Source organism: Pseudomassariella vexata (assembly GCF_002105095.1).
Source record: "Pseudomassariella vexata strain CBS 129021 chromosome Unknown BCR38scaffold_4, whole genome shotgun sequence".
NCBI lineage: Eukaryota > Fungi > Ascomycota > Sordariomycetes > Amphisphaeriales > Pseudomassariaceae > Pseudomassariella > Pseudomassariella vexata.
In genome coordinates, this window is record NW_024467959.1 from 262,489 (window position 1) to 286,690 (window position 24,202).

The 24,202-nt window shown below is 48.4% G+C and overlaps 2 protein-coding genes and 1 pseudogene across 3 annotated transcripts; all 3 read left to right on the forward strand.

Annotated features, from left to right (window-relative positions):
• The first annotated feature begins 8,165 nt into the window (after positions 1 to 8,165).
• Positions 8,166 to 10,426, forward strand: BCR38DRAFT_425669 (Tannase/feruloyl esterase). The gene has a single exon (XM_040859726.1). It carries the CDS (start codon positions 8,466 to 8,468, stop codon positions 10,197 to 10,199), a length of 1,734 nt encoding a protein of 577 aa, XP_040717657.1. The 5' UTR covers positions 8,166 to 8,465; the 3' UTR covers positions 10,200 to 10,426.
• A 583-nt stretch (positions 10,427 to 11,009) lies between these two features.
• Positions 11,010 to 11,120, forward strand: BCR38DRAFT_t113 (annotated as a pseudogene). The gene has a single exon. The product of its transcript is annotated as a tRNA-OTHER (tRNA).
• A 1,227-nt stretch (positions 11,121 to 12,347) lies between these two features.
• BCR38DRAFT_425671 (major facilitator superfamily transporter) lies at positions 12,348 to 14,382 on the forward strand. Its single transcript, XM_040859727.1, has 3 exons — positions 12,348 to 12,733; positions 12,786 to 13,032; positions 13,093 to 14,382. Exons 1-3 carry the CDS (start codon positions 12,391 to 12,393, stop codon positions 14,045 to 14,047), a joined length of 1,545 nt encoding a protein of 514 aa, XP_040717658.1. The 5' UTR covers positions 12,348 to 12,390; the 3' UTR covers positions 14,048 to 14,382.
• The last annotated feature ends 9,820 nt before the right edge of the window (positions 14,383 to 24,202 follow it).

Sequence of the window (24,202 nt, forward strand, 5' to 3'; positions counted from 1 at the left end):
CATGTCGACTCCAGGGCGATGTGGGGGAACCTCGTTATTCTCATCCTCTGTGAAGAACCGGGCGTTTTCCCTCACTTCTTGAGGTAAGTTGGCCGCTATTTCTCTAGGCGATTGCTTCCTCTTTGGCTCTAAGGCCTTATTAATATCTGCCATTGTAGCAGCAAATAGCCGAGTTTCTCGATCCTTCCTGGCTCTCCTCGCGAGAACCGTAAAGTGGCTGCCGATAACCATCCGTGCAGCACCTACTGATACCGCTGAGACTCGCTTCTTCACGTCATTCGGAGCGCGAGTATGATACCATCCTTTCTCCCTGACTACGAGACCGTGTTTCTTGCTGCCGAACCGAATAGCTCTCCTCTTTGCGAGATAAACCACATCGTTGGCCTCCATCCATGGTTTCCCAAGGATTACGTCATATGCCAGATCTTGGATAATGTACCCGTACACCGTTTCTCGTCTCCCGTCAATGTCCATGTCAACGTGGGTGATTTCTCGGATCCACCTCTTCTTATCATCATTCTCAGCTAATTGAAGCTCTCTAGCCTTAACGGGTATGCGCGGTAATTTTCGACGTCGGACTAGTCCCTCGGAAAATGCAGAGAAACAGAGGCAGCCGGTATCGAACAGAGAGTCCACATAAAAACCTGAGTTAATTAGTGTATCTATGAGAAACGGTGTGCTATCCATCTGTTTCATTGCTTCCTTCACTTCCTTCGCCGAGATTGTTTCCGACCCCTGAGTGCGTCTTAGCTCAGGGGTTACTCGTTTTCCGACGACGACATTGAGTCTTCGGAAACGTGTCCCGCTACGGCCTTGGACTGTGCGTGATTCATTCGAGATGGCTTTGCTGGCCTCGAAAAGTCCGGGCAATCGAAACCAAAATGGCCGCTTTTCTTGCAGCGGTTACACTTGCCTTGATCCTTGAGGAGCTCAAATTCCTCCTGAGGTATCCAGGGCGCCCTCGGCTTGTCACCACCTCTGTTCCGGACCTTCTTCTTGCTGCGGCCAGGGTTCCCTTGCATTGCAGCGATAAGGGTTGCTAATGTTTGGAGGGTGACACTGTCGATTCCTGTCATTGCAACATCTCCCTCATGGTCAACCGCAGGCGGTGCTGGAAGGGAGGAGGGCCTGGTCCTTGCACCGGATGAGCTTCCTCCCTGTGTAGCGACGGTGGGCTGTGACCTGCCGTTTCGGTGGCTATACACTGTCTTGGCGTTTTTGTGTCCTGACCTTGAGGCATAGTCCTCCAAGGCTTCCAGCTTCCCCGACGTCCGTCTCAATTGCGTAACAAAGAGAGGGTAATTGTCGTCAGACAACTCGTTCACAGAGACCAGAGCCCTTCGTAACCGGTCGTTTAGGCCGATGTTAAGCCCATTAATTTTAACTCGATCAGGCCAGTCAAGACCGTCAGCTTGGGCTAGCTTCTGTTCATAGTCTCGCAGGAAGTCTGCAAAGAGCTGATGTGTCCCTTGACGCATATGTGCGAGGTCTTCTCCAGCAGCCCTGGTAGCCTGTTTGTCTTCGAAGTTCTCGTTGAAGTGGTCGACAAGCTTCTCGTAGTCGTATTCACCATCCGGTCCTCCTTTCTGAAACCAGTGTGCCACTCGAGTTTGGAGGTCCGCGGGGAGGGTGTTGACCATATCCAGGCAGATAGCCTTTCGGCTGCCCAGCATGTCCCAATCCACTTCGATCTTGACTTGGAGCTTGTGGATGTATAGCATGTACGTCTCCTTCTTGCCGTCCCATTTCGGCCATTCCGATCTCTTCTTAGCGCCAGTCGGTTGGGCTCTAACGGGCTTCGGCGTGGGGGCTTCGTCGGTCCTCAAGAGGTTTCTGAGTTGCTCAAGAACCTCTGGTGTGAACAGGGCGTTTGCCGCTTGTGAAGTCGAGCCCGCTTGAGAGGGTGGTTCTGCCATCGCGACGTCAGGCGTACTTCGGTCGTCAGAAGAAAAGGAGGAAGGTGCACGAAAGGTGCTGCTCATAATAGTGCCAGAGTGCCAGGAATAAAAGAGTAAAAGATGAGTTAGATAATATGTGACGGGCTCACTGCGAAACTATACAGCTCAACATGGCCAAATACTGTTAATTATCTAACTGAGGAGGAAAGTAAAATATGCGAGTTGTCCCGGGAACACGGACTATGTTTTGTGTGCCCTCGATGGTTCCTTTGGTGGATCCGGACGCACGGTCCTTGCAGCTCCGGATCCCATATCAGGCACAGCCTGTCACAATACCCCTATGCTACCATCGTGGCCGCGAAGTTTGCTACCTGTAACGAGGCAGAGGCACATAGGTACGAATCAAGGTTGCATATCAGTGCATCTCTATTGTTGAATACTAAACTAGGGAAGAAAGAGAAGGAAAGGGTTACAAGTATGTCTGGCCGTTCTCCTATTATAAGGGGAACGCGCTCGTCCAGATCAGGGCAGGCCATGTCAGGATGTCCCTGCTTATCGTCCATGTGTCAGTCGTCACACTACCTTGGCATTTTCCGATATCCAGGTTGCCAGTAGCGACCATGGTTGCAGTTTTAAATATAGTATGATAACTTTTGCTGCTTAAACAAAAAGTCATCAAGACTTCCATGAGCAACTTGCGATGTACACAGGGAAACGGTCTCAAGTCGATAACGGAATAAACGGCGCACTAAATAGCGGAATTGTATATAATAACTTAACATCCCAGTGTAACGTGCTATATAAGCAAGTTCGCTACTTTTTCTTAGCACCGTACGAATAACCTTTGAATTAACATCTTCATATATACTAAGATAGGGTCGAATTATAAAGAAAGCGATATAATTCTAGCGTATTATGCGCTTTATATAACGAGGATACCACACGTCTTATAATATAATAGTTAGGTAGTATAAAGAGCGACTAGAATAGGCTAGTATATAGGTGCATATATTATAAAACTGATTCTTAAGAAATCTAAGTTAGGTAAGAGTGCCTCGAGTTCTCCTCTTAAGCTAAGCGGTTCCGGAGTTCTACCGGATCGGGGGCGAAACCCCCCCGACTTAGCTTATTAGCTAAGACCGGCCTATTATAACGACTCTTTTCTTATAATTATTCCCCTCTTTAAAGTCGGCTATCCTTAGTCGACGTTCCCCTTAGATTCGCCTAGTTACTGTAACGGGGTAAGGCCGGACATCAGGGAAATAGGTTACGGGGCTAGGGGAAAGTTTATTTTCTCTTCTTTAAGAGGCACAGAGGCAGAGTAGGACACGAGTCCCTCATCTTCACGCATCATCATCCTCATCTTCATATCATCATCTCCTTATCTATATCTTCACCTTCGCTTTTCAGTCAGTTATTTAGTTATTTTAGTTATTCAGCTTATCTTTACGTTCGAGATCCTATTATCACGATACGAGTATCAGAGGCACATCCGACCAACTCGCGCACCAGACGTATAAGAGCTTCACTCTTATAACCAGTACCACGATCTTCGTCTGATAAGACCAACAGATGGGATCTGTTGGTACTGGAGCCGTCTGTTCAGTGTGTTAGGTGGTAGGTATATCCTACTGACCGCCTGACCCCGTGTCATTACTAGGCGCCTTTAAGCTGCGCCTCCCTTATCGGGTCGTTAACTAATCTAACTAGATGGGTAATTCGTTACCCTCTCCTTTTAGGATCACTCTTTCCTTTCATAAGTAAGTTAGTAAGTAGTAAATAACGTGATCCACAAGTCATTTTCGCACACAAGTCACTTTCGCACTTTTTCAAATATTTCAACCTTTTAACTTAGCTTGCACTTTTCTTCCCTCCCACAACATGCCTCGTAAATCCAAAGAAGCCTGATGCGAGTGCATATGGGGTGTGAATTGTTGTATTGGAAAAGGATGGCCAGGTCAGCTATTCTGGCCTGGCAGAGCTCTTTTATAGCTCTTATCTTATCTTATCTGTCTTATCTGTAGCTATAGGGTAACCCCCCATGGGGTCACGTATCAAAGCCGATCTTCAGCTAGCTATCCAAGCTAAAAAGCGCAACCCTGAAATTTCATGGCGTAAGCTTGGCCGTATCTACAACGTTTGCGACCGTACACTAAAGAATCGATTCGACGGCGACCAAACGCGACACGAAGCTAATATGTTAAAACGAAATCTAACTCAAACCGAAGAGGATACGATTGCCCGACGTATAATTGAGCTAGATGCGCGAGCATTTCCTCCTCGGCTTCGATACATTGAAGAAATGGCGAATATCCTACGACGCGTACGCGACCCGCCCCCCGTCGGCAAGAACTGGACCACGAACTTCGTTAACCGCCGACAAGACCTCCGAACGCGTTGAAACCGTCGAATTGATTACCAGAGGGTATTTAGCGAAGATCCTATCGCGTATTACGCGTGGTTTGCTTGTTAGGGACACAATCGCTAAATACGGTATCCTACCGGAGGATATCTACAACTTTGACGAGACGGGCTTCCTAATGGGCATAATCACAACCGGTATGGTTGTAACGAGTGCAGAAAGACACGGACGGCCTAGACAGGCTACACAAGGAGGTCGGGAATGGGTTACGGTGATCCAGGCTATTAATTCGCAAGGTTGGGCGGTACTGCCGTACATCATCTTCGCGGGCAAGGTTCATCTTGCTTCGTGGTATCGTGGTAACGACTTACCGACCAACTGGAAGGTTGACCTTTCCCATAACGGTTGGACTACTAATAATATTGGTGTGGAATGGGCAAAACACTTTGTTCAACATATTATTAGCCGTCGGAAGGGTGCGAAAAGTCTCTTAATATTGGATGGTCACGAGAGCCACCACTCGATGGATTTTGAGACTTACCTCGCGGCGCGCGGCGTAATTACATTGTGTATGCCTTCCCATTCATCCCACAAGCTCCAGCCTTTGGATTTGGTACCTTTTAGTGTGTTGAAACGGCTGTACGGTGCGTTCGTGGAGGGTTTAATGCGAAGGCATCAAACCCATATTGAGAAGCAGGATTTCTTAGCTGGGTTTTTAGAAGCTTTCATTGGTGCTTTTCACGAAAAAAACATCAGATCAGGATTCGAAGCAGCTGGACTTGTTCCTTTTAAACCGGATAGGGTCATATCTACGTTGGATATCGCAAAAGTAGTACGAACACCAACACCCGACCCCCAATTGCCTCCCTCCGTCTGGGTTTCTAAGACGCCTACCAACACCCTCGAAGCCGAATCGCAGTCAACTTTGATTAAAAGTAGCGTCCAGAGGCATCAAGACAGCTCGCCGACGCATATTTTGAACTCAATTAACTCGATTACAAAGGCTACGCATGCAATGATGCATGAGAATGCATCATTACGTCGGGAGAACGAAGAGCTTCGTGAGACGAACCATATACTAAGTAAGCGTCGTAGGACGAAAAATAAGCAAATCCAATATGGAGGAGCACTTAGTATAGGTGATGCACAAGTTTTACGGGTCTTGAGGGGTGAAATCAAGGTTATGGAGGAGGAAGAAGGGGAAAGCAGTCGTCCTGTAAAGCGCCGGCAGACCGGTATAAGGCGCTGTGGTATTTGCGGAGGGACTGGACATAATGCAAGAACTTGTTCAATAGAAGTAGAAACTGATAATGAAGAAGATTTTGAGTAATTTAAAGGATAAAATGCGGGTTATGCATAGGATATTACTGAATTACTTGAAGGTGCCAAGAAAAGTGCGAAAGTGTCAGGGTACGGCTAGGCCGAAGGCAATAGTACAGAGTGATGGGGAGTAACGGGCGTCCCTCCTACGTAATACCGGGTGGTCACTGGCGGTCTCAGGTAGGGGTGCCGACGGTGATGCATTGATCTCTGCCCTCTCTATCTTCCTCCGTCTCGACTCTTTACTTATAGCCAGCCGAGGTTCTCTCTTGGATTCTGGATGTTTGCTTCCGTATGTCTGTGTTCCTCCGACTTCGGCCAATATCTTGGACAGCGGCTCCTTATCTGCAACCAAGCGATTCCCTATCCGTTGCAAACGGCTTCAACGGCTCTCATTCGCCACAAGCGGCTCTCTAGCCGCCACAAACGGCTTCCTACCTGGTGGAAGCCGGCCCGCCTCGGATGACACTTGTGGCTCTGACAACTCCTTCCCTATCCTACTTCGAGATGGTCCTTATATAGATAGCTAGGCCGCCGCTTGGACCCGGCATAACAGCAGGGTCGGCGATGCCAAGGATCTTGACTCTCGTCATCCCAAAGCTTCACATAGATTGTAATCATGACTCGGGAGTCTTTTGTCCGAAACACCCCTCCGGCGGCCCACCGGTGTCCTGCGTTCAGTGTCCTGACACCCACTGGTGCCTATGGCATTCTGTTCTCTGACACCTAACTATTGCTTGTCGAATCGAAAAGATGAAGAAGTCATTAAAAAGGGTCCGTCCTCGAAAAGAAAGTTGCAGCCACAAGCCTCCTTCATCAAAGCAAAAGATCCTCCCCATTCCGTCACCTATTTTCCCTGGCGTCCGGCCTTACCCCGCTACAATACTAATTTAGTAGTGATGTAGTATTACTAACTAACCCTGCTCCGCTTATTTAGCTCTCATAAGGGATATATAGGCTGACGGGTATGTACGGAGTTATCGAGATGAATTCTTTCGGCTAGCTTAGAGGCTAAGATTGCTTTGTTTCATAGGCAGACATTAGGACTGGTTAGTATAGGATGATAGGACAGGGCCAACTGTAAATAAGAAGCTTCGACCGAAAATTGCTCAAGGATAAACTACTACGGTATCAGGCCAAAGTTTTCACCCCCTGACAAGTACCAGTGGACCACTGCCAAGGCAACGCTATACTAATTCTGGCCTAGCCTACTCATGCCAACGAAAAGGTACTTCCACCTCTGATTCCAACTTGCTGTCAATAACGCGTCCTCATTATCGCGTTTCAGTAACCACAATGGGGACTAAACACCTTACGGAAGCCGATCGCCAACGAATTCGAACCCTCTATTTCGACGGTGGTAAATCGAAAGCCGAAATTCATACTATTACAACATTTTCTCTTAATCAGACCAAGACAGCTATTAAGGACTCTTCAAGCCGGGTAGCTAAGAGATCTGGTAGACCCCGGACTTTATCTCGTGAGCAAGAAGAGCTCGTTACATATGTAACTAGTTCTAAGCAAGGCCGTAGAGCCTCATCCCTCCAGTTGTCAATCATCCTTTTCCAGTCCCTCTTCGGACTTTACGTTATACGAACTACCCTCCGCCGGCTCGGATTCAAGAGACATACTGCGCGCCGAAAGCCTCCTATCTCAGAAGTTAACCGACAAAAGCGCCTCGCCTGGGCCCTCGAACATGTCAGCTGGACACCAGAGCAATGGGCTCAGGTATTTTGGACCGACGAGACATGGATTACAGGAGGACACCATCGAAAACAGTACGTTACACGACGACCAGGAGAGGAATGGGACCCGACCTGTATTATCGAACGACACCAACATAAACAAGGCTGGATGTTCTGGGGCTGTTTCTCAGGCCTTGGAAAAGGACCGGGAATCTTCTGGGAAAAGGATTGGGGTTCTATTACTGCCGAGACATATCGATCCCACACAATTCCTATTATCGATGGCTGGATACAACTCTGTCAACGAGACCTCGGTACACACCTTACATTAATGCAGGACGGCGCTCCCGCTCACTCGGCAATTGATACAGTCACAGATCTTACGGATAGGGGCATTAATATAGTCCAGTGGCCACCTTATTCCCCTGATCTAAACCCGATAGAGATGTGCTGGAACTGGATGAAGGACTACATTGAAGATAAATACGGTATTACTGAAAGCCTAGCTATGATCGTCTTCGGATATGGGTAAAGGAGGCTTGGGATGAATTACCTGAGAGCTACTTACAGGAGCTTTTGAAATCAATGCCAGAGAGGTGCGAAGCGGTGATCGCGGCCAACGGAATGCATACAAAGTACTAGTAAAATGTATTGGATGCATATGCCAAGAGTTAGCGCGTGCCAAGGTGGGGCACGGTACAAACACACAATTGAAAACTTACCCATAACACCATAGTACGATGGTATGTGGACGCGTGGACGCAATATTACAAGGCCCGTCCTTCCTTGGCACTGATGCCTGCTTTAGGGCCCGCCTCGATCTCAACCCGCAGCATCTCCACATTTGCGGGGGTGTTCTCGGAGAGCATCACGGGTACTGTTCCGCATTGAGACCTGATCAACAAATCATTACGCGAATCACGGATGAACGTGATGAGTCTTGCATTACCTTCATCACGCTGGTCGAAGTTTCTATGTCAAGCCTGATTGCAGAGACTTGAACCACCAATTTGTGGAACTTCGAGGTAGACGACCAATCGACATGGGTCACCTAATGAGTCGTTACGTTGGTATATCCCCAGTAGGGAGGAATATAAAGATGCAGAACTTTTTGACGAAGATTTCGTGAACCCAGCAACTTGTCCTGCCTTTCCTTCCATCAGCAACAAGAGCTCGGTTTTACGGCTACCCAAGACGTCGATGCGCTCCGCGGTTTGGACCACGATTGCCTCTGCCGCACTTACCTGCGTGCAAGCCCTCACCCTTGACGATGTGTGCACACCGTCTTACGTGAGCGCCCACCTGCCGTCAGACGGCTTCTATGAATCGATCACCATCAACAGCGTCTCGGTGACGGCCAACCCCGTAACTAACGTCTCCGTCTCGGATCAAACCTTTTATCCTGACGCCGTGTTCGATTACTGCAACGTCACTTTCACCTACTCTCACGTTGGCCTGAACGATACGGTGCTCCTGACCTACTGGCTTCCAGACCCCAATAAGTTCCAGAACCGTTACCTCTCGACGGGTGGTGGGGGTTATGCCATCAACTCCGATGATGAATCTCTCCCCGGCGGTATCATCTACGGGGCCGTCGCCGGCAAAACGGACGGCGGGTTTGGGATTTTCCAGCACAACGCTATCAGCACGTTCCTTGTGACCAACGGCACCATGGACTGGCAAAACATCTTCATGTTTGGCTACCAAGCCATCCATGAACTCGGTGTAGTTGGTAAGGCTTTCACCAAGACTTTCTTCAACATGACCGAGGAAGCTAAGCTATACTCATACTACCAGGGCTGTTCGGAAGGTGGCCGTGAAGGCTGGAGCCAAGTGCAACGCTTCGGTGATGAGTTCGATGGTGCGGCTATTGGAGCACCTGCATTCCGTTTCGCATTCCAACAGGTTCAGCACTTGTACTCCAACGTCGTGGAGCAGACAGAGAACTACTATCCACCACCTTGTGAGCTGCAGAAGATCTTCAACGAAACCCTCCTGGCTTGTGATGCTCTTGATGGCAGGACAGATGGTGTGGTTTCTCGAACTGACCTCTGCTCCTTCAACTACGATATCGATGCCGTTATCGGCCTTAACTACTACTGCGCACCCGCGGCTGCATCCGCGTATGCTGCCGCCACGCCAGAGCAAAATGGCACCGTTTCAGCCGAGGGCGTGGCGGTAGCCAAGAAGATTCTGGATGGGCTTCACGACACCGACGGCAAACGTGTTTATTTCTCCTACACGACAAGCTCGTCTTTCAATGACGCAACAACGGTTTGGAACGAGACGTCCCAGGAGTGGGAGCTTTCCATCACATCGCTTGGCGGCTCTTTCCCCGAGGTCTTGTTGAACCTGCAGAACGGCAGCAATCTTCCCAGTCTCGATGGGGTCACATACGACACACTCAGGGACTGGATCTACGAGGGCTGGAATCGGTACTCGGATACGCTCATGACCAACTGGCCGGATCTCACACCTTTCAAAAAGGCCGGCGGCAAAGTCATCCACTTCCATGGCGAATCCGACGATAGTATACCGACCGCTTCCTCAGTCCGATACTTTGAGTCCGTTCGACAAGTTATGTACCCTGGCCAATCATACAACGAGAGTGTCGAGGCCCTAAACGATTGGTACCGGCTCTTTTTGGTTCCCGGTGGTGCTCACTGTTCAGCGAATTCTGCGGAACCGAATGGACCTTGGCCCCAGACCACCTTGGCGGTGCTCATCGACTGGGTGGAGAATGGCGATGAGCCTGTCACTTTGAATGGGACTGTGCTGCAGGGTGAGAATAAGGGGGAAACCCAGCAGATTTGCTCGTGGCCGTTGAGGCCTTACTGGTCCGGAAATGGTACCGAGATGGAGTGCCAGTATGATCAGAAGTCGATCGATAGCTGGCATTATGACTTAGATGCATTCTTCATGCCCGTATACTAGTGGATAGTGTCGGAGGGGGTTTCATCTTATCACTGAAGTATCTTCAGTGTAATTAATGATCACTTCACTCAACTATACCATTTATCCCAAGCTGAATTTATTTGGATCGTTCTGTGATTAATATGACCACGATCTAGAATCGCTGGAAACAATATCGATCTCACGTTTCCATACCCATGCACCGATTTGTTCCAACATCACACGTCTTCCTCTGGCTGATTCTGGTGTTTTGAACTAGGGTGGGCGGTGATTACGACTGCATGTAACGTGTTTCATAAGCGAGTCGCACACCTAAGCGAGTAGCGCACTTTTCCCTAAAATACGCTCCCTTAACGTTTAGAACCTATCTCTCCACGACTAATTATGTAATCTAATTTGAAAGACGCTAAGTTAAACCTACCTATCTAAGCTATCTGAAAAGAACTAGAATTAAGTCGTCGTAAGGCTATAAATATCTATAATATACTAGAATTAATATTAACGTGATCCACAAGTCATTTTCGCACACAAGTCACTTTCGCACTTTTCTTGGCACCTTCAAGTAATTCAGTAATATCCTATGCATAACCCGCATTTTATCCTTTAAATTACTCAAAATCTTCTTCATTATCAGTTTCTACTTCTATTGAACAAGTCCTTGCATTATGTCCAGTCCCTCCGCAAATACCACAGCGCCTTATACCGGTCTGCCGGCGCTTTACAGGACGACTGCTTTCCCCTTCTTCCTCCTCCATAACCTTGATATCACCCCTCAAGGCCCGTAAAACGTGCATCACCTATACTAAGTGCTCCTCCATATTGGATTTGCTTGTCGGCTGGTGTAGTTGGTCACTTCGTCACTTCGCTGGTAGATAAGTCCCGATTTGAGCCTCGCCCACTTGGGTCGGTGACGAGTCGCGGGTTCGAATCCCGCAGCTGACACACAAGGGGGTTTAGTCAACCCTTACGGCGCGCTGCCCACCTTGTTGACTTCGCCTACCTAGCGATAATAGGGAGATTGGTGCAGTTTAGGATTACGAGCATCCTAGCCAGTCGACCGTCAAGCACTACGTCGGCGGAATATAACTCGACAGCCGGTCCAGAATTCGAATCGTTAATCCGACCCCTTATCGGACCTCGCCTATCCGATAACGCTCGTCGGCGAACCCGTCCCCTCACGATAGAAGGCGCGCAGCACGCCCTCTCGCCGCGATTCTTGCGAGCGTCTAGACCACGTTACGGTCTATCCACTTGAGCGTATGGTTGAGATGTATACGCTCGACGAGAACCCCAATTAGCAGATACTACGACTTGTCGCGACAAAAAATAGTCGAGCATCTTCTGCACATCAGCAGCATCCCACCCCTGAGGACGAATTTAAGTGCCACATTACCACGCTTATCGGTAGTTCAGGCAGGGGTTGTAGCACAGACTTAGGGAGGGACAGGAGGTTTAGTAGTCGTTTGGCTACAAGTTTACCTGTATAACCGCCCGACGCGGCTTAAGGGCCCGCTATATCATCTATAGCCCCTTAAGGGAGTACTTGTAGAGGTACCGAGTGTTAGGCAACCTTGGTGGGCTTTGCCAAGACCACCAAGGTTACCACGTGACTTAGCCCTTCGGGACTAAGTCCAGCCTTCGTGCTCCATAGGACTAGATAGAATGTGATGCTTTTACAACCTCACAAATCTTTGACCACCTTTGCGTGTAACACCGAGGGTTAACACCTACGGCGTATTTAATATTATTAGTTAATTAATAACGATGAGATATTACTATAAGGGATTTAGTCCTTTATTAATAACTCTATATAGATCCTATCTTAGTTAGTATATCTCTCTACTATTCTATTAGCTATATACGTTACTATTTTATACTCTAGGGAAGGGTCTAACGCTACTAGACTATAATTACCGCTACACCGCCTTTGGCCTAGGGTATAAGTATAGCGCTCAATCCCATAGGAATCCGCTTAATCCCGATCCGCTAAATACAGGGTTTACTGTATTATCTACTAAGGTTTGAAGGTACCCTATTTTAGTCGAAATTTGTTGTAAATAGTGGTGCGGTGCAAAAGGGGGTTAAGGCGGAGTGTTTGACACCTGTAGAAGCACCAACCCGCACGTCCCACAATTGACGGCACGCACCAGGTGCAGCCCACCTGTAAATGCATACTTTCCAGCGATGCTCATGAACGTCAGATCAAGACAACATGAATACCAGCTGCGCTCTGATGGATGCCGACAGCGTTGAAGAAGCCCAAGCCCAGGCCGACAGGAATGTGCGCCACGGCTGTCATCGTTCAGTGCCACGAGAGGTGGCCGTTGGCGCTCTATTGGGGCTGCTCCTTCTTGTCAATCTTGCGATCAGCCTGTATCAACTCCCACTGAACCGCGTCATTGAGCGGAGACTGTGTCGCGAATACTACACCCAACATAATCCTTCCGCGATTGGGCGCGAAGGGAATGTTGCCGAGGAGCTGTGCAAGATTGACGAGGTGCAACAGGATTTAGCTTGGATTCAAGGTGTTATGGAGACAACATGGATTGTTGGGGGTGAGTAAAAGTGCTGCCCCCGAAGCAAGGCTTCAATATTGATTAGAAGCAGACTTGGTCATGACAATACCGCTGGGTTTTATGGCGGAGAAATACGGTCAACGAACCATTCTGTGGCTCAATCTCGTCCCTCGCATTTTCATGCTAGCTTGGGCTGTTATCGTAGGGTATTTCGAACAAAGCCTGCCGACCAAAGCTTTTATTGCCGGTCCGACTCTGTCGATACTAGGCGGCGATTGCGTTTTCAATTCCATCACCTACTCTCTCGCCGCCGGCATCACTGATGACAACGTTTTGCGGTACGTCATGGATGTATTCTACCTTCACATTTGAACACTTGCCATTAATACATTTGGCAGGGCTACTTATTTTGGGTGGATGAGTTCTGTATCCTACGTTGTCGCCCTGGCCGGTCCAGCTCTTGCATCCGCTTCGATGACCGTTTTGCTCTGGCTGCCTTTCTGGCTGGGGATAACCCTGTTGCTACTTGCTATTCCGACCATTTTGCTTCTCCCGAGCGACTCCGGTGTACTGAACTCCAGCCCTTCGACCAGCGGTGACGAGGATTCACACCCGCTGATCTCATCCTCAATCTTGACAGCGCAATCATCTGACCAGACCATCTTGAGATCGATATCTAAACGCATCGAGGCGTTGCGGTCTATCTTAAGCAGTCAACCGCGCAACTTGAATTTGCTGCTTATCTTCTTCCTCCTAACTTCCTTGGCAAGTTCCGACACCAAGCTGCTGGCCCAGTACATCTCCAAGCGTTATCACTGGCCATTCGCATCTGCAGGCTACTTGCTATCAGGCAAGGCAGTGGTCAACTTGACCTTACTCGCCGTCATCATTCCTAGACTCATTCGGGCAAGACATGCATCTTGTCGCCTCAATCCGCAAGGGGAGTCTCCAGATCAAGTCAACATCCGCTACGCCAACCTATGTCTCTTGATGTCAGTCTTGGGAGCACTGGCCATCGCACTTTCCGCTAAGGTTTGGCTTCTTGTGCCATCATTGTTCATCTATGCCCTCGGCTCGGCGTTGCCCGTATTTACACTTTCCCTGCTGAAATCGCCCGCCGTGACGCCGAAGCAGGATGACCGCTTCGGCGACACAACGGATCCTGAGACACATATATTTTCCATGGTCATGATGGTCAAGACAATTGGTTCGCTTTTTGGGGCGCCGTTGATGGTGGTTCTCTGGATGCAGGGCATTGGCATGGGAAGTGCGTCGCTGGGCTTGCCGTACTTTGCGAGTGCCATAGGATACGTACTTGCCACCGTCGTCTTTTCAGGTGTGAAGGTGTGGTGAGGTGAGGGCAGTGTCAGTCCTCCGACCCTGAGTGCTCGTGAAGCTACATATCGATTTCCAAAAACCCACCGGGGGCCTTTCGGCGGCCCTCTTGGTCACTCCTGAAGCCATAAATCCAGGCACTAACCAGCTAAGTGTTCTTTTCTCACGGTCGCAGTTCGACTGCCAGGAAACAATCAAGGAACCCATTGCGCCTAAGTACAACAGTACCAAGTCCCCATCAATAATCGATTGCCTCGAAAAGGGCAGGCGGGAATAGATTGCAGGTAACCGTTGACATAAGAGGAATAACACGTCTAAATTCACAAAATAGCAACCAATTACATCAAGTTTACTCCGCGGCGGACTAGCTTTACGAGCGGTTGATTCGATCGCAATATGTTTCCGTCATATCTCGTGGGATGCTGCGGTTTGCATCGACAACACTATACTCAACGGGGCTTGTCAAATTTGCGATGTGTTACGTGCGGAGTGGTTACTCTAATATTTACAATACATAGTCAACGTAGTCGTTGCGGCCGCGTATCTTGGCGCAGCCATCCCGAAGTGGAATCCCGATTCGTGTCAGTCTTTCATTAGTGATCGTCGCCCCGGTCTTGTTGGGTCGGTGCAGCAATCGACCAGTGGGAGATGGGTGATGAGCTTTGTCGGCAAATTTGGAAATACATCTGCTCACAAGTTTTTGTTGCTGCAGCCTGGCGTGACGCCGGTCAGCTTTTGCAAACATGACGACTTTTTAAACGTGTCTTAACTGGCAATATGCAAGCCCCTGTCCGAAGGTGATCTCCACCCCTTCCAACTAGTTTCAGGCGGCTAGTTTGTTGCCGAACGTCTTCAGTCACACCCACTTACTTCGTATGGTTGGATCCAACATAGTTTTTTGGCGGGCAGTCATTTCGCGCCTTCGCAACTTTTCGTTCCGTCGCGAGCTCTGCTTTGGCAACTCCTCTTCTACCATCCCCCACCACCCCACCGGTAACGTTAATTGAGCACAATACTGCAAAAACACTACATTTTTACTTACACATAATTCCGTACATATTGAAGCTATTTATACCGTAGTTATACCATTATGTAGCTATTGTTATGGAGTTTAAGAATATCGCCACCTCTTGACTGTACGACCACTTCGTATGACTACAGCGGCCGGCAAATCATCGGCCGTAGCCTCTGATTCTGATGAATCAACCCCTTCATCCTCAACTTCCACAACTTTCCCATTATTGGCTGGTTCTTGACGGTTATTAGGGGGTATAGGCTCCCCTGCAGCTAGTGCTTCTGATACTGTTATAAAACGGCGATTCGGATTTGGCAGTGACTTGCGCTTTTTACCCCTTTTCAAGCGGTCTAGTTCCTCCTGTAATGCCGTAGCCTTAGTGCGTTCGGCTACCAACTCTGCCTCTAAGGCTTCAACCCCCTTGGCAACCTTCTGTAGCCTATAGCGGCTATGTGGGTTTGACTTGTTCGCAAAGTTGCGGATTTGACGGCTCGAACGGGGTGTAGAATCACTGTCAAGTCCAGGGGCTTGTGGCGGCGGTGGAGTGCTCCTTTTATCAACATCTACCTGGATTTTTGGATACCGTAGTGCCTTGGCCCTTGAAATTGGCCAATTTCCAGTAGTTCTCCAGCCAGATTTAATGACCTTATCGGTTATAGCCTTGCGTGCAGTACTATAACACCGGATAAAGTTGACTTTATCATCTGGCGCCGCATCCGTCATTCTATCCAATTTACTGACTTCTGCCCTATAGGCCGACTTCATGTAACGAAACCTCTAATAGTCTAGCTGCGTAAACCACTAAAGAGTCTGTAAGGGTTTGTGCTAGTAAGTAAGTCCTGCTGCGGAGTCCTTCAGCAATAATATCGGGGTCTGACGTATGGAGTATCGGGCTCGGGGTAACTGAAGTATTCGAGTAGGGTAACTGGGAATAGAGTCGTCAAGGCAGTTTGCCTCACCAATGGGTTAGATTGATGCTTAGATTGATGACTGAAGTAGAGACTGTCTATCTATGAAATGCCTGGGAGTCCTGTCCCTTATATGCCCATCTCTCCTTCACTGATCCCCACTTGATTGATTGATTGATTGAAATTTAACGTCTCATCACGTGAGACGTGCCGGGCGCAGTGCCGGCATGGTCTATGCTAGGCACTGAAGCACTTGGTTAGCCATTCAGAAGGAGTCAAGGTCAAGGGTCCCTTTGGCCCAAAGACTACTGAGTGTGATGGCTGTGGCACCGCCAAGACTAAGTGACAAGTATCCCGGATTCCAAAGGAACCGGAAACAGAACCAGGAAGCTGCATTGCGGTGGATTTCCACGATCTCGAAGAAGACGACGAGGGCTTCTCAAGACTGTGTCTGTTCACCGACAGATACTCCGGATACTCATGGGACTACTACATGAGAGACAAGACAGCAGAGTCAATTATTGAAGCACTGAATGATGTTTTCGGTATCCTCGAGCGACAATTCGACATCAAACCAAAGTCAGTCGAGTGCGACAATGAGATCACACAATCCTTCAAACTGAAGGGGTGGCTCCAGGCACGATATCTCAAAGTCAAGCCCTCTGCTCCACATACACAAGCCCAGAACGGTGGTGCCGAGCGCTTAGGGGGTGTGGTCAAGGAGAAATCGCGAGCTATGAGAGCAAGCTCAAAACTTCCAAGCTTCCTCTGGAAAGAAATTTACCAGGCAAGTGTATACCTGTACAACAGGACTTCTAAGTACTTGTACAATTGGAAGTCACCATATGAGCGTTTCTACACTTACGTGGCCAACAGGGACAGGACCACAGTCACAGCAAAGAAGCCTGACCAACGGCATCTGAAAGTATATGGTTGTAAGTGTTACGCACTTACGACAGATACACTTCGGAAGTCAAACCGCATGAAAAAGCTGAGCCCGAGGGCATGGATTGGATACCTTGTCGGCTACAGCTCTACCAACATCTACCGAATTTGGAATCCTCATACGAATAAGGTGATCAGCACACGAGATGTTATCTTCAATGAGGAAGAGACCTTTACTGGTTCGCTAGAGACACTCAAGGATGAGCTCCTCGGTATATCAACAGAGGAAATGGAGGCACTGCTTAACCGAGTTAAGCTCAGGGATGCCAAACAACATGAATCAACAGCTGCCAGACATGCTGAAGACGAGTGTATCTACGAAGTACAAAACATCTACGAAGTTCAAGACCAAGATTCAATGCTTGCGTTCGAGCAGGGTGATGAGGACGAGGACACAAGGATAGCAACCGATGAAGCCGCTGAGCAGACTCACGAGCCAGCTCAGGAGGTGACGACCTGGGCAGGGATGCCTGCTCAGGGGGGGTCCGAAATAACTGAGCACGCTGGAGGGACTGATCACCCCTATACCACCGCAGTTTTCGCCCCCTATCTGTCCCCGTCTCTCTCACCGCCTCCGCCTGCATGTTTATTGGCCGCTGCAATTCGAAGCTCAGGAACCAACGAGATAAGGGATGTTACAGCATCCCCTATACCGGTACCTCAACTGATGTCAGATGTTACGGAAGTCCGGCCAGCAACATGGGCTGCCGCGTTCAACGCAGGCATACTCTCAAGCCCAGCTGGCCAGATGAATGGACAACTAGTCAGTAAGGCAAGGGTCACCAGAATGCTGGACCGAGCCTTTGCTTCGAAAAACAGTGATCCCTCAGGTCCTCCAGTTATTCCTCTGAAGAGGCCTGCAATCAGAGCGAAGCTGGAGGCTGGAGTTAAGGTACACAGGCGTGAGATGCCTCCTTTGCCTAAAACGCACAAGGACCTAACTGGCCAGCCTGGGAAGCGCGAGGAACATCCAATGAAGAGGGAGTTCCAAGAAGCTGAAAGACAGCACCTCGCGAGCCATCGAGAGATGAGCACATGACGCGAAGTTGCTAGTGATACCCCTAGGGGACAGCCAGTACTTGACTGTATGTGGGTGTACGTATACAAGTTTGACAAGCATGGCTGGTTTATCAAGTGTAAAGCGCGCCTCGTGGTGCGTGGTGACCAGCAGGCTAAGTCTGTATACGAACATACATATGCGTCAACTCTAGCTGGAAAGTCATTCGGATCTCTTATCGCAATTGCAGCCAGGTTTGATTTGGAATTACTTCAGTACGACGCAGTCAATGCATTCGTTAATGCTAAACTGCCTCATCCAGTATATATGAGAATGCCACCTGGCTATAGAAAAAGAAGCACGATACTCTTGCTACTCAAATCACTCTACGGACTGCGAGAGTCACCTCTACTTTGGCAGGAAGAGTTCACATCTACTCTAGCTAAGTATGGCTTCAAGCCAGTCCCTCATGAGCCCTGCTGCTATACTGGCAAGAATATACTAATCTTCTTCTACGTGGACGATACCGTCGTCGCATTCCATGAGAAGGATCGACCTGTAGCACTCTCTACAGTGGAACGGTTACGACAGTCTTACGAGCTGACTGGCGGAGATGACCTACAGTGGTTCTTGGGCATCGAAGTTCTACGGGACCGAGAACAAAAGCTGATCTGGCTATGTCAATCTGACTATGCGGACAAAATCTCAAATCTTGCTACCGAACCTGAGAAACGATCCGTCGAAACGCCAATGTCAACCGAAGAGCTCTTACCCTACGAAGAGCGGTCTGACTACGCCACAATAAACATCTATCAGCGTAAAGTCGGATCAATTATGTATATCGCAGTTGCCACACGACCAGATATCGCATTTGCGGCGTCTCGGCTAGCGCGGTTCAATCTTAATCCAGGACCAAAACACCACGCTGCAGCTGACCGAGTTCTTCAGTACCTGAAGAATACCAGGACTCTGGCCCTTCAATTTGGAGGATCTGACGAATTTTACACCGCGAGCGATGCTTCATTCGCAGACAATACACTGGACAGGAAGAGTTCTCAAGCATACATTATGAAGCTCTTTGGTGGCACTATTGGCTGGCGAGCCAATAAGCAAGACACAGTGACTACTTCAACAACTGAAGCGGAGTTGCTGTCGCTTGCGCAGGCCACTAAAGAAACGATATTCATGTCCCGACTTCTGAAGGAATTAGGGGTGTCCTTGGACACTACTGCAGTCAGGATGGAGTGTGATAACAAGCAGACTATACGCCTGATCAACAGTGATCTCATGGCACTAAAGACCAAGCTCCGTCATGTTGATATCCACAACCACTGGCTGCGGCAGGCAGCAGTTACAGGAGATATTGAGGTTGTCTACGTCCCAACCGACCTTATGATCGCCGACGGCCTGACGAAAGCATTGGCTTCTGATAAACACAAGACCTTCGTCCGGCAGATAGGTCTCACCGATGTGGCTATGAAAATTCAGCAGCGGCGGATGCGGGAACTAACAGTTGAGGACTTCAGCAGAATGGAAGATAACCTTGTGGGAGGAGAGGTTGACTTCCATCTTGACTGATAATGGGATTGTTTGGAACAGGAAGAATGACCTAGAGATCTGGAAAGCAGTATGTCAGCATGGTCCTGCGGACAATGCTGAAGGGGTGTGTCAGATAGGGCACCTGGTTCCTAGGTTCAGAAATAATATGGCACTAGAGAAGACTATTGTCACTTGAAGTTCAGAAGGCGAAAGGAACCCTCTTCTCAAAAGTAACACCAAAGTTACCGACATGTTCTAAAGCATCTATAAAAGGCAGAGCAACGGGAGTTCACGAGAACAGAAGACACAGACAAGAACACACCTCATTCATAATACAATCTTATGCACTTCTGACTACTCGATTGGACACACGTGATATTCGACATAATCCTCCTATGGAAGTTGTCTTAGTAAAAAGTTGCAAGGCATATTTGTCTCATTATAGTTCAAGTATTCTAGTAGCTAGCGAAGCTTAGTAAAAGGTTGAGTTGCGTAGGAGTGAGTGACATGTATTGACCGAGTTTTTATCACCCATCAGGTACCTGCACAGACCAGAATAGATCCACAGAGGTAACAGTAAATCTCTCCAGGCACACAGATTGTTAGCGTATTGCAACTCCCATAATACTTGGTCTTCCTCTCGTTTTCAGTGCTGTGAAGGGTAATAATATGTCAGAGGTGGTACCTGCGCAGCCACCACTACTTATTTCCAGACCAACAACACTAGCCTAGCTTTCTTTCCTCACCACAATACATCACTTCTATTGTGTGTCCCTCAACAGGTTATGAGCCCTCACGCTCACGCGCATCACGAATAATTGCATTTCTGAAGCATTATTCGTCATCATCATCATCATTTCGATCATTTGCACAATTTTCGGCATCTGATTCGACCTTTATTTCGCGAAGTTGGCCTTCGAAGGTCCGCTACGGTAGGTGCACGAATCTGCTGCAACCTGCAGCAGCGTGGTCACTCTCCAACTTCACGGCTTGATCACAACAACAGCATTGAGAATAGTGACTGCACGAGCCTAAATCATTGATTCTGGCCTTGCAGCTCATCACTACACACTTTCCTCGGATTCGTTGATTTCTGCAGTTTTTCCACTTTGTTGGAACGAACGCGTATCCGACGTCATTACCTTGAAGTGGGTCACGAAAAACTTCGTGCCTGCCTCAAGCTTCAACACTACTTAACATCACACAATATTGCGTCCATCTGATAACGCAGTGACTTCACGATCGCATCATGGCGACTGAAGCATCTGTACGGCTGGCGCCAATTCCTCAGCTGGAAGGCGAGAAGAACCTCAAACTCTGGCAAGTGCAAGTAACTCAACATGCCGAATACTTTGGCCTCGAAGCCTTCCTCGATGGCACATCAACAGCACCACATGAAAGCGCGCCTTCTGAAGAGAAACTCAGATACAAGCAAAAGCAGATCCACGCTATGTCATTGCTTACTTCAAGCATCGTCAAGGTTCATGAAAAGCTGGAATCAGCAGGATGGGACATGCTTACTGAAAAAGATCCCTCTGTTCTCTACAGTTTGATTCTCAGAACCATTCCCAAAGAGTCCGAGAACAATGTACCAGCAATGTTCTATGAGCTCGTCGGCCTTATGAAAATTCCTGAAGGCCAGAAGCTCGAGAAATGGTCATCTCGACTCAACTATCTTATCAATCGTCTCACTGCCCTACAATGTGGCATGTCCGACAAAGCTCTGACACTGATCGCGCTCAAAGCATTTCAACAACGTTATCCCTTGGTCCATGGTTTTCTTACCAGATCTTTCCAAGAGGGTAATTTGACGTGGAAGAAAATGCAAGAAGAGATCACTCGCAAGGCAAATGAAGAAGCACACAACCCCGAGATCATGTTACAGATCAAAAATAACCAAGGTAATTCAACTCTAGGCTCACAGGCAAATAAAGAGAAGGAAAACACAAACGACAACCCAGACAAGAAATGCAAGACGGAACACTGCAATACTTGCAAACGCAAACATCCAACCACTTGGCCTCTCTGTAACTATTGCAAGTTGCACCACACCGGCGACTGTTTTCGACAATTCCCAGAAAAGGCATCTGAACAATGGCGCAAACGTAATATGCCAGACTGGAAGCCTTCATCGAATGAAAATGCCTCAAAAGACGCACTTGATGTTAATACGAATCTTGGCCAACTTTGTCTTCAACCAGATTCAGTAGCGAAGCGTCCAACCAATCTGGGTCTCTTCGGCAATCTAATGTGTTTGCCAGCCAACACAATCTCAACTGATGGTGATGGAACAGATTACCTGACTCGTGACAGCTTCATCAATGACTCTGGTGCTGGAGGACACGTAGTCAATGATTTGAAGTGGTTTACCTCACTACGTCAACTTCCTGAACCAATCTACATGGACACAGCTAATGGTGGCGTTGCTGCTGCCACAGCTGTTGGCACCATTAAGATTCATCCTCAAAGAACTGATAGTAAACAGGTTAATTGGACTATCGGTAGTGTTCTCTATAACGAATCTTCCCCAGTTAACATCATCAGCCCTGGCTTAGTGAGGGAAGATGGCATCATTGAAGATGGACATACATCAACTCTTCGCATTCGGGAATCGAATGTTGAACTTGGTAAGATCAACTGGCTCAAAAACGTGAAGGTTATTCCTCTCGTCTGCAAGCCAACAGCTCCCGCAGAGCACCTTCCACTCTTCTCAGCAACAATTGACATACAATTGATGCACGAGCGACTTATGCATGCGAACTACAAGACAGTCAAAAAGGCCTGCGAAGCCGCTGGTCTAAAAGTCACAAAACCAATCAAACCCTGCGAGACTTGTATGCTCTCGAAAGCAAAACAAATCATCCACAGAGATCCGGCTATTCAACCGAGTAGACCACTTGAGATCATCTATTTCGACACTATTCATCATCAACCGCTAGGCCTTACTGGCTGGCGTTACAGCGTTCACTTTACAGATGGGTTTACTGACATGCAGTGGACTCGCTTCACTCGCAAATTGGGTGATATACATGCGGAGATCATTGCCTTCGTTACTCAGGTCGAGCTTCAAACTGGTCTGAAAGTCCAAATATTCCACTCGGATAATGGCAAGGAATTTCTTGGCGATGCAAAGCAAATGGACACATTCGTCACCAAGAAGGGCATTCAATGGCATCGATCTCCTGCTAACACTCACGAACCAAATGGAAGAGCAGAGCGCTCAGTCCAGACTCTCATCACACCAGCTCGTAGCGGCATCATCGGCGGTAACTTGCCCAAGTTTCTCTGGCCGTGGGCTGAAGAGACAGCGGATACGATACATAATCTCCTACCAAATGGAAAAGACAGCCTGTCACCTCGCCAGCGTCTTGGATTCTATCTCAACATGACAGCACAGGTCATTAATGGCAATATTTCCAATCTCATCAAATACGGAGCTATAGCTTATGTCCACAAGAAAACACCAGCTGATCTTGCCAAAGCTGACAAGGTGGAGCACAGGGCATGGAAGGGCAAGCTCGTCGGCTATGCTGACCTTCGTACCAAACTCTACAAGATCTGGGTTCCCGAGAAGCACCGCGTGATGCGAGTGCGTGACGTTCGTTTTGCGGAGACTTTGGATGATACGCAACAAGATCACGACGCTGACGCTGACTTCATCGTTGAATTCGAAGATGAGAATGCTGACGTTGAATTTTCTGATCTGATAGCTAACCCCGTTGACTACGGAGTCGTCACGCACACAATAACCCAACCATCTACTTTTCCATCCTCTCAACCGGCCGATGATAGGGAAAATCAAGAGACAAAAGGAAATATGCAGCGCGAAGTTGAAAATGATCCACTCTATCCCACACCTGGGCCTGAGCAGATGGCCAGTCCAGCGCCATTGACTCGAACACGCGAAGAATTAAGCTTCGATTCCGATGATACTGATTTAGATGACATCGATGCCGAACATCCCTTAGGTCCCCAGAGTCCTGAGCCGAATCCTGAGCCGAATCCCGAACCGAATCCTAAATCATCGACAACCTCAAATTCACGCCCTCGTCGTGCTGCGGCCAGATCAGTTGCAGATTATCGACATCTCACTGGCATACGCACATACAACAAGAGAAAGGCAGACCAGTTGTCATTATCTTCGGTCAATTTCTCCAAATCTATCAACAAAACTCGCTATCTTGAGCTCGACGCCAAGATTAGTGATTCCACACATCTATGTCTGTCTGCAATCAAGGTTGAAAAACTCTTGAATCAATCCAAAACCGCATCAGACTTCCCTTCAGCCAAGTCATACAAGGATGCTCGAAAGCAAGAGAAATGGCCGACTTGGAAGTCAGCTTTCGACGATCAGATAAACGAACTGGTATCTCGTAAAGTCTTTGAGCTTTCAGATCTCCCTCCTGGAGCGAAGGCCTTGCCGACGAAGTGGGTAACGGACCAGAAGTTCCATCCAGTTACCAATCAACATTTGAGAAACAGAGCGAGGCTTGTAGCTATGGGGAACTTCGAAGACTCAAGCAGCTTTTCGGTCGAAGAAATGTATGCTGCAGTCGCTAGCCTTACATCTCTCAAAGTGTTTCTCGCTCTTATGGCCACTCTAGGTCTACACGCCGAGCACTGTGATGTAGTAACAGCCTTCTTAAATGCTAAGAAGCCTCAGGACACTCCAGACATCTATGTTCGCCAACCAGAAGGATATGATGACGGCAGTGGACGCGTTTGGCGCCTGAAAGCCGCTCTCTACGGTCTCAAGCGAGCACCAATCT